Source organism: Squalius cephalus (genome assembly GCF_949319135.1).
Source record: "Squalius cephalus genome assembly, chromosome: 1".
Taxonomy (NCBI): domain Eukaryota; kingdom Metazoa; phylum Chordata; class Actinopteri; order Cypriniformes; family Leuciscidae; genus Squalius; species Squalius cephalus.
Genome location: NC_137122.1, coordinates 19,721,069 through 19,732,596, shown reverse-complemented (window position 1 = coordinate 19,732,596; position 11,528 = coordinate 19,721,069). Strand labels below are relative to the sequence as shown.

At 37.3% G+C, this 11,528-nt stretch overlaps 1 protein-coding gene across 1 annotated transcript; it reads left to right on the top strand.

The window, feature by feature from the left end:
- Positions 1–1,070: 1,070 nt before the first annotated feature.
- LOC307164696 (uncharacterized protein) lies at positions 1,071–10,885 on the top strand. Its single transcript, XM_079881748.1, has 3 exons — positions 1,071–1,225; positions 6,819–7,148; positions 8,326–10,885. Exons 2-3 carry the CDS (start codon positions 7,091–7,093, stop codon positions 9,189–9,191), a joined length of 924 nt encoding a protein of 307 aa, XP_079737874.1. The 5' UTR covers positions 1,071–1,225; positions 6,819–7,090; the 3' UTR covers positions 9,192–10,885.
- Positions 10,886–11,528: the final 643 nt, after the last annotated feature.

Genomic DNA, 11,528 nt, shown 5'->3' with positions numbered 1-11,528 from the left:
ATATGTTATCTGAACAACATTATCTAAGTTGATTTGACAAAAGATTATGGTTTAATAAATAGAACTTCAAAATATATGTTATCTGAACCACATTAATTATCTAAGTTGTTTTGACAAAAGATTAAAAGTTAAGATAACAAATCATGAAAATATTTTTTTACAGTGCAGGACAAAGTACAGGAAGTTGGCCCAGGTTGTTACGATGCGGCTTACAGTGGTCTGATGTACTTGAAACCGATGACCAAGGTCCCTTTGCTTGAGGCCCAAAGCAAGATGCATCAAGAACAGGAAGAACTCATCTATTGCAGGAAGTGCCCGAGTGTTTCCAGGCTCCTTGAAGACTTTGGAATTGGTGACACGAATCATCCTGTGAGTTGCCGGTTCAATCAGTTCCCAGAAGGCCATCAGGTGGTTGTATGTTGCAAATCTGTCAAGAAAGAAACGTGCATTGGTTCTCACATGGCATAAAATACTTATACATAGCTTTGTAGTAAGTTTAAAGTTTAGAAAATAGGAATGCTGAACTACAATCTTGCAATATTGAGTCATGACAATTATGGAATTTGGTATGTATGATTAAACTAACTCTGGTTGCTGTTTAGGGCGGTGAAACGATTAACCGCATCCAAAATAAATGTTTGTGTACATATAATATGTGTGTGTACTGTGTATAATTATTTAGTATATATAAAAACACACACACGTATGTATATTTTTAAGAAAAATGTGTTATTTATATATAAAATATTTATATTTATATATAATTCAAATTATATATATATATATATATATATATATATATATATATATATATATATATATATATATATATATATATACAGTATATTTAAGCAATTATTTCTTAAATATATGCATGTGTATGTACACACAAACTTTTTTTTTTTGATGTGATTAATCGTTTCACCAACTGGTGTTCATACTTATAATTATGTTAGTCTACGTTGTTGTTGTGTTGATGTTTTTACTGATTATAAGAAGGCTCTCCCTCCGAAATACACAACGGGCTCTGATTGGTCAGCTTGCCTAGTTCACGCTGTCCGGAAACGTCACGTCCGTTACCAGTTGCATGTGCTTCGGTGTAATGTAAACACAGGCGTCAATATTGCCTTATCAATTTCAGCCCGAATCAGACTTAGAGAATATTAGTGGAGAGGAATCGAGCAGAACTTGTGCACGAACGGCTGTTACAGGACGTTTCAGAAAGGTATGTTTTTTTGTTTAGATATCTCTTTTTTTTTCTATACGCGGTTATTTGTGAATGCTACTGATTTTTATGTTAAAACACGCAGAAATATCCATGCATTTCATACAATCGTTCTACCTCATAATATTACAATTTGGTCAGCACTCACACACACAGTCACACACTCCACAAAACTAATGTAGCCAAATATATGTTGTCAGAACCATGAGCACATTACGAGACTAACCATGGTTTTACCACAGTAAAGAAAATGTTTAACACCATCATTCAACGATCGCTGGTGGGATTTAAATCAAGTTTGTATGTGTTTGAAACAGCGTTGCTACAAGAACGATATAGGATGGAAAACGCATCAACAAAGGCAAAGCATAAAACGTGTTTTGACCCATAAACATCAGCTTCTGCTTTTAAAGTGGGAACTGCTCCATCTTTCAGGACAAACTTTTTTTGTGAATCTGGTGTGAACTCGCTTAGATCCACGTTATGACTCTAATGCAGCAACTCTTCCTCTTCTCAACACTGGTGTGTGTGTCTGTATGCTGCGCTGCTACTAGCCCTGAGTGAATTATTATAATTATTTCATGCCGTGTTTCAGACTTATCCCTTAATAAAACATGAACAAATACATACCATAAACTAGAGTATTTGTATTATCTGGCATACATTTGGCAGTAATATATTATTTTGCCACAGCCACAAACATAACGTCAAACTGAAAATTGTATTTTAGTTTAGCAATAGGGTAAGTGTACCAATTAAGCCCACTAAAATCTAAGTCTAGGTTTTTTTTCATAGATATTGACATAGTTTATAAGAAAAATAATTTGTTAAAATGCAAGATTAATCTCTCATTTTAAATTATGTTAATTAGTTGATGTACATTTTAGAATATAAAATTAAGATAATTTAAGAATAAAGTCAGAAGTCTGGCATGGGCTTAATTGGTACTTTGGCACCATTTAAGCCCGCATCCGCATGTGTTCCAAATAAGCCCACATCATCATTTATTCACAAAATATAAAAAAATTAATTGATTTTAAAGTAAAACATCAATGTATTTATTCAGTGGCAGGGAAGTATTAAAAAAAATCCTTTTGCTAATGTTTGATTAGAGCCCTGGGTGGGATGGGTTGGAGTTAGTGGCCAGTGGTCTGGAGCTTTAACTCGGCTTGACTGGAGTTGTAGCTGGAGTCAAGCTGGAAGTTTGACCGGGTGTATCTCGGGAGCCAAGCTGAGTTAGGGCTCCATACTCTGGGCCTCCTAGTGGGCCCCCCTAACAGTCCCAGGGGCTCAGGACTGTGGGGAATGTAGGGTCCCTCTGGGAGCTCTCCATGTCCGGAATCACAAGCGTTCACTCAGCTTGACTCCCGAATTATGCCCAGTTATACACAAAGGACTTTAGGACAAAACAGGCTCTATCTCACTTGAATGAATGTGTAATTTGTGTGTAAGTAAGGTAAGGGTAAAAGGTTAGTAAGGTAAAAGCACTCAAAGACATGTTATCATTAAACACTTTCAGAAAATGTATCAAAGTTTGCAATTAGAGGGATTCCTCATTGAAACACATACGGTGGGCTTAAATGGTACACAGTGAGTAATGGTGAAAAAAGACAATGTTTTCCTTTAAAAATGTAAGATATGTTTACAAATACATGCATGGAGCTTAAATATACTGTGGACTAAGTATCATGGTAATTTTCATTGTGCCCACATTGAGAAATGTTACGTTTTTTTCATTCAAGGTTAGCTTGTGTTGGCTCTAGTTTGCATGCGTTTTGTGGCACTGTACCATTTAAGCCCATCTTAAAAAAAAGTTAATTTATAAAAATAATCTTATCTACAAAACAATTTATGATGTATTTATTTGTAAATGAATGTAAAATGAATCACAAAACATACATTTTTTGCAGTTCACATGCTTAATTCTTTGGCAGTCTATCTTTCTGAAAGGCTAATGGTTTGACCTAGATATTAGCTTTGAACGCAAGGCGCAAGCTAATAAAACTCATCTTTCCATTTAAAGGAAAATTATATAAAATGATAAAGTACTATTTGTTCATACACAAAAAACAATACATTTATCTCTTATTTGACATAATATCAATGTAGTTACCAAAGAAATGGCTGAAAATTGCAGAAATGTGTTGTTTTCTGAAGGGTCCCGAAACACCAAAGTTTTGGGGTGACTCTGTGTGAGGTCCCCTGAGACAGCATGCACATGGGTGGGGCTAACTCAACATTGCCAATTGTAATTGGTATGCAATTAAAAATGCCAGGGAAGTAACAAATCACTGGATTGGTTAAAATAATAAGCAGCATAAAATATTATTTTCTCTTTTTTTAATTTGACTTCAGAGTTGAAAGTGGGCTTTAAGGGTACACTTACCCTAACTGTATAAGAAACAGTGCAACAAATACATCTATAGGAATATAAAAAAGTAGCCTATATATGAATAATATTTTAAAAATATATCTCTTTAAAACTTAATGTCCAGAAACAATTTTGTTAAATAAAAGCTATGTCAGTTTTTTTATACAAAAGTACAAAAGAAAGTGCAACAGTAACTCATACTATAAATGTCCATAAATATTTCAATTGTATCTGTTACTTTTGAGAAAGCCCTGCCCCAACACGACAAAACACTTAAATTACATTCAATGATGTTTTTTATAATAATAAAGTTATACTATCTTTACAACTACATAATCATACATATGTGTACATAATGTACATGTGGTATAATCACACTTTATGTAAAAATGCACACGTATTCTCATGAGATCACGTTGATTCAGAGTTGGTGTCATCTGAAGTCCTGTCAAGAGTTGGTCTCTTCACAGGTGTTGGGCATCTCAAGTCTTCATAAGACTTGACTGGACTGACATACTCTCTAGTTACCCCAGGATGGGCATCCCGAGATAAAACAGAGAAGCAAAAGGAATATAACTAGCTAAGCTGCTGTTCGCAACATTAAGCAAAGATAATCATCTAATTGTCATTGAAGATTGTCTGTCTCTGCACATAAAAACTGTTAGGTGTTAGAGATCTAATTACCTTCATACAATGAATGTAGTTATCATAAAATCAAACCATGTTTCAGTTCATAGTTATGTGGATGTAGTGGTTGAAGATGAGTGGCATTAGTGTTTGTTTGTTGTAGTATTGGGTTTTTTATCCATGTCATATTGAGAGAAATAACAGCATCATCTTTCAGTAGAGCAGTTTTATAGGCATTTGTCCTATATCCTGAGTCAAATAATGTGTTTCTAACAGCAAACACTCAGAATAAAGTGAGATGATCTGCTGATGATCCTGAATGGCTTGTTGAATGAGTGTTGATAGTCTGAGGCTCATCAATATTAACAGATCTGCTGAAAACACTCTTTATTTCATGACAATAGTTCCTGTTTTCACCTCATTTATTATGCTGATGTCTTCAGATCTCCTGTAAATGGCCACTGAAAGCTCATTTCTACAGAGCCCCTAAAGGGAGATGGTGGAAAATATTTGGGATGGGAGGGAAAAAAGTACATTTACATTTATTCATTTAGGAGACGATTTTATCTAAAGCGACTTACAAATGAGAACAATATAAGCAGTTAAACTAACAGTAGGACAATAATATGCTATGACCCTTCTCAGTTTAATCTACGCAGTTTAACGCAGTACATGTTAATTTTTTTTTTATTTAAAAAAAACAAACTTTTTTTTTAAATAGAACAGAATAGAATAGAACAAAAAGTTAGTATTACTGGATCAAGTGCTGTCGAAAAAGAAGCGTCTTCAGCCGTTTCTTGAAAGTGGATATGGACTCAGCCGCTCTGGTTGAGTTAGGCAGATCATTCCTCCAGCAGGGAACAGTCATGGTAAAGGTCCGAGAAAGAGATTTTGTGCCTCTTTGAGATGATGCACCACAAGATGTCATTCACTTGCAGAACGCAAGTTCCTGGATGGCTAATAAGTCTGAAGAAATGAGTTTAAGTAAAAGGGAGCAGAGCCAGTGGTTGTTCTGTAGGCAAACGTCAGTGACTTGAATTTGATGCGAGCGGCAACTGGCAACCAGTGCAATTTTGTGAAGAGAGGAGTGACACATGCTCTCTTTGGCTCATTTAAAGACCACTCTAGCTGCTGCATTCTGGATCAGTTGCAGAGGTTTGACTGTGCAAGCTGGAAGGCCAGCTGATTAGCTGAATGGTGAAGTTGTGGTGAAGTGTTGGGTTGGCCGGGACCACAAGCAGCTCTGTCTTTGCAAGGTTTAGTTGAAGGTGGTGGTCCTTCATCCAGCCAGAAATGTCTGTCAGGCAGGCTGAGATACGGTCGGCTACTGTCGGATCGTCGGGCTGGAATGAGAGGTAGAGTTGTGTGTCATCAGCGTAGCAGTGATAGGAAAAGCCATGTTTAGTGATGTCATGTAGATGGAGAAGAGAAGGGGTCCAAGCACTGAGCCCTGAGGCACTCCAGTAGCTCAATGTTGGGTCTTAGACACCACGCCCCTCCACAATACCCTAAAGGACCTACCTTAGAGGTAAGACTTGAACTATTGGGAGTGCGGTTCCCTCGCAAAACATCTACGTTCCCTCTCAAAACTTTTACGGTCCTTCGCAAAGAAATCTGCGTTCCCTCGCAAAACCTATTGTGAGCTTGGACAAACACGTCCTGTTTAATGTCCCGCTGGCAGTGTTTCAGAGATCCGTACGTTAACAATGCGGTTCATGGAGTTCAGTAAAGGTGGCAATATATTCACAGATCTGAACTTCCTGGATCAATAACTCTTGAGCTAAACTTTGTTCAAACACAAATGCCAGCTATTTCCAAATTATCTCTATTAGCAGGCAGTGGAGAGACACGTCCTGAGGGAAAGTCTGCAAAGTGCAAAACCCAAAAAAGTGTTACTACAAAAAGTAATTAACTTCAATGTTAAACACTGTAGTGTGACCAAATTCAGTTTACACATCAATTATGTCCTACTAGTCATACTACAACACGACAACAATATGCTTTGCATATTATGTATTATACTATGACTATTATACTATGACTATGTCTTTGTAACACACCAAATTCAGTTTACACATCACTGCTCTAATGCTGGTTATACATCACCTACGGCTGCCTATTTCAGGCTGGGATGGAAATGCTCAAACTTTGAGGTGTAGGCTATACTGTATGTTTGAGACTGGACTCTGGATTTGCTTGACTAATTTTATACTTTTATTTTTTGGATACCCTACGATAACCTTTTATCATATATCCTGACACTATTTCTAACAGCAAAAACTCATAATAAAGTCAGTTGATGATCCCTAATGGCTTGTTGAATGAGTGTTGATAGTCTGAGGCTCATCAATATTAACAGATCTGCTGAAAACACTTTTTATTTCATGATCATTATGCTGATGTCTTCAGATCTCCTGTAAATTGACACTTAAAGCTCATTTCATTGGTGTCAACAGACTTAGGGTATTTGTTGCTTACTAGCCTGTTTATGCTTTCTACTGTTTTTCTTACTATTATATTTGGAAGAATTTAAATTATAATATTCTGATATCTATGAGCAAAAAACAAACAAACTCTGTGATTTATATATTTTAGATTTTGGCAGATCAGCTCCTCCCACAGCAATCACATCATCAGTGAAGCTCCTCCCACAGCAATCACATCATCAGTGAAGCTCCTCCCACATCAACCACATCATTATTGAAGCCCCTCCCACAGCAATCACATCATCAGTGAAGCCCCTCCCATTGTAATTCTCCAATAAATGCTGGAATATTCCCGTCAGTCTACAAGTGAAGACGAGCACAGAGCGCCAGGAAGAGCTGAAATCTGTAAAGACTGAGTTTATTAAAGAGGACAGTGAGAACATGAGTGATCCAGAACCCTGCAGAATGAAACACACTGAAGATCCTGAAGAACAAAGAGGTTGGTGTTTATTCTTCATTTACTCATGATGCTGAAGAACATTCATGTTAGAAACATTCAAGCACTTCATCAGTTTTAGATAAACAATTCAACTGTGAAATGGTTCCTAAAGTTTCTGTTTTGCTTTTTTTTTTAAACATGATTGTTAAAGGGAAGGTTTCATATTTGTTGTTAACAACAGGTCAAACTAAATTTAAATGTTATTTCATATTTATTTTATATATGCTTTACAATTTGTAACAATTTTACCTGAATTTTGTGTGTATTTTTACAAACATGTATAACAAACAATAATCATTCCAAAATGTACAAATTTACAATCTACTCTGCTTTACTGCAAACATTTGTGCTCTGAAATTCACTTGATCTCGTGTTTCTTGTGTCCCACAAGCATGTGAAGTCAATGGAAGGAGAAGTTTAGTGTGAACGGCCCATAATAATTAAAGTCCACATGAAATCAAAATTGGCCATATTTACTTTGTTTGCCTAATTTGATCGTTTTGTGGTGAACAATTCATCCATGCAAGTCAATCCACACAAAAAAATTTTTTGGCTTCGTAATCTTTAATCAAAATCTGAAAATGCCCCTCCCCTCTGCATTGGAGGACCTTCCCTGATGACGTATGTTTGACGGCTTGGTTTGGGCAACGCTTAACCACTCCCCTCAAACCGTTAACGTTAGTCTGTTATGAGCAGAGATGGAGAGGAGGAGCGCTAGAGTAAAACCCTGCCCTCTGTTCAATATTCCTTTTCACTGGGAAATACGTCACAACACTGGAGAAAAGTCGTTCGCAACTTCCGGTTCACGTGGACTTTAACACCTTTTAGTAGTTTTTAACATAATTATGTATCAATCTAAAAGTTAGTGTCAAAATACGGTAGTATTGTATATTTTTATGTTTATATCATGTTAGATAATTGTGTCATTGATCAAACATATTTAATAGTTCACTACAGAAACATGGGATTTGTGCCTAAAATAACTGGAAGATCAGAGTACCTCATTCATGGAAAGATTCAGGGATGTTTAATTAATTTATAAAAAGTCTTAAATTATTATAATATTTTTTAGCAGTTGTCTGTTAAATCTGGGATAATTTTTATCTCCACTCACTCCATATTTCTCTCTTTGAATTATTTTGATTATTTAGAAAATTTTATTTTTCTTTCATTTCAGAGCTAATGGAAGAGAGTGAGGAGAGTGAAGAACTGAGTGAAGTGAAGGAGGAGAGTGAAGAACTGAGTGAAGTGGAGGAGGAACATCATGTCAAATCTGGAGAAAAACATTTGAGTCGCTCAAAGACTAAAAAGACATTTTTAAAGAAAAGAAGAGCCAAGAAATCTTTCACCTGCACTCTGTGTGGAAAGAGTTTCACACGCAAACATCATCTTGAGCGTCACATGAGAGTTCACACTGGAGAGAAGCCGTTCACATGTGATCAGTGTGGAAAGTTATTCGGCCGATCAACACACCTTGAAAGTCACATGAGAATTCATACAGGAGAGAAGCCATATGTATGCAATCAATGTGGGAATAGTTTCGGTCAATCAGTAAACCTTAAAAGTCACATGAGGATCCACACTGGAGAGAAGCCGTTCACATGTGATCAGTGTGGCAAAGCATTTCCCCGGGCATCACACCTGAAGTCACACCTGACAGTTCATACGAAGGAGAAGCCACATTCATGTTCTGTGTGTGGAAAGAGTTTTTCACAGCTGGAATATTTACACAGACATCAGAAAACTCATACTGGTGTGAGAGAGTACATGTGCTTTGAGTGTGAGAAGACTTTTATGACAGCGAAATGTTTAAAACTGCACGAGAGGATTCACACTGGAGAAAAACCTTACAAGTGTTCACACTGTGACAAGAGATTCAGTCAGTCACAACATCTGAAATCACATGAGAGGATCCACAGCAAAGAGAAGCCGCACACGTGTGATCAGTGTGGAAAGAGTTTCTCTTTTAAAAGTCATCTGAAGATACACATGAAGATCCATGCAGTGGAGAAACCACATGACCATAGTCTGAGATCACAGTAAGAAGTTCATCTTTATGTGCTGAGAAACAAAAGCTGCTTTTCCACCTTCAGAAAAGGTTCCAGTTGTGTTTCCACTTGAGCCTGGTACGGCACGGCACAATTTCAAACCATTCGTTCACTTTCAGTTTGTTCACCAAAATGATTCGTTCATTGATTTGTTCAGTATACATATTACATAAATACGCCGGCAGGTGGTGAAAAAATAGTGTCTTATGTCTTAAGTCAACGAACGTATTTACTTGTAACAAAAAAATTATTTGGCTTTATTAAAATGTTTCTAATTTACTCATTAAATTAATAAAATAAGTCAAAATAAGTGGTTCAGATGACCAAAGCACAAAGGTTTTCTTGCATAATTAACAATGTAATGGTTTTGGTCAGACATTTACACATTCATAAATCTGGGATTATGTTAAACGCTTTAAACGAGTTATGTTCCATGTTAAGTATGAATATATAAACAATCATATGTGCACAGTACCTATAACTGTGCTTTGCATCTACAGATTAATGAATGAGATTGACTTGCATGCTAAATGACAACCTACCCGGTACTCTCTCAATCATTTCATTCACAAACAAAATGTACCAACGAGATCTCTCTCTCGCTCAGACTCTAAACAGAGCAACCTCATTCAGTGATGGGCGTTGTGGTGGCAAACAATTTTCTATTACTTAATAAGAGACAAACATGTAACAATTGTCTTTAAAGATTATTTATTCCCTACCATTTGTCTCCCAATCCGAAAACGTGTTGCAATTGCCATCTGGAAACTGGCCACGGGTGGTGAATACAGGACAATCAGCCATCTTTTTGGAGTAGGCCTCAGCACTGTTTAATTGTGTTCAGGAATTCTGCAACACAGTCATCTTCCCGTCCACAGGAGATTTCCTGATGCTGACAAGTTGTTAGAAATGGCCACTTTCTTTAATAATCGTTGGAGTGTTCCAGTGTGTCGGTGCAATTGATGGCAGTCACATTCCAGTTTTGCACCAGAGGACTATCCACAAGACTATCTCAGTCGGAAAGGCTGGCATTATATTGTTCTGCAAGCAGTTGTGGATGGCAAACGTCTTTTCTGGGATGTTTGTGTTGGCTATCCAGGGAGTGTGCATGACGCCAGAGTGCTACGACAGTCACATTTGTGGGAGGTCCTAAGTGACGGAGAATTAGTAGGGCAAAACGAAGTGATCATCTCTGGCTGTGATGTTGGACATTTCCTGATAGGTGATCCGGCGCATGAAGCCATGAAGCCCTTTTCAGACACTGGCGGACTGACCCCTGAACAACACATCTACAATTACAGGCTGAGCAGTGCACGATCGCTTGTGGAGATGTCTTTTGGGAGATTAAAAGGACGATGGAGGTGCCTCCTAAAAAGAAATGACTGCAAGCTGGAGCTGAGCAAGAGGATGGCACTGACCCGGTGTGTGCTCCATGGTGATAATTTCACTGAAGAGCACCCAGACAGGACTGTAAACATTGAGCCTCCTGTTCAGACATTACCTGAGCATGCTAACGCAGAAGGGGCTGACATCAGAGCTGCATTAATGATGCGTTTAATGGCGGGAATGAGTGATTATTTGAATACACCAATGCCATATTTTTGTAACACTGTCGTTTGTGTTTTGAGGACATCTGAACTGTCATACATTTATTATATTCTCCTCCATTGAATAAACCCTTGTATCTCTAAAACTATGCATTCTGTGAATAATTTCATTAGAGCATGTCATGTGAGCTTTAGAGAAGGCTGATAACATGCTAATGATAATATTGTATTGCCCTGTAAACCCCTGTTTGACTAATGTCTGGCCAGGAGCTCAATTCTTGCTTTATGGTCCTCAATCAAAGACCCTTTCACACTTCTGCCAACATGAGACATTCTTTTATAAATATTCTTTTGTTTGAATTCAGCCATTATAGCCTTTATTCAGGCATTATGGCATGGCCATCAACTCCAGGCCCACTATTCACCTATTATCAGAAGTCTTTAAGACCAATTGTTACATATCAAAGCATTTTGTATTGCGGTTAATTAATTTAAATGAAGAATCAATAATATGAACATTATTTCAGTACCTGAAAGTAATATATACACACATCTCAATGTTTGCATAGTGTATGATGTGACCTTTTGCACACCAAGTCTTACCCCGTTCTGAAGATGCGTCTCCAGAGCTGCTACACAACGGCGCGGGAGAGCTGCAGCCCAGCGGTGGCGGTAACTCAACGCTGTCATCACTGTCGTTGATGGCAGACAATTCTATAAACAAAAACACAAAGACAGTGTTTTTAAAAAAGATTTTTGTCCACTACACTTTTTACACTGTTCTG

What these genes read in the sequence shown, in the direction of transcription:
- LOC307164696 (XM_079881748.1), top strand. Translation starts at nt 7,091, where the DNA reads ATGAGTGATCCAGAACCCTGCAGAATGAAACACACTGAAGATCCTGAA. An exon ending in AGATCCTGAAGAACAAAGAG is followed by an intron (nt 7,149 to 8,325) that starts GTTGGTGTTTAT and finishes CTTTCATTTCAG; the next exon opens with AGCTAATGGAAGAGAGTGAG.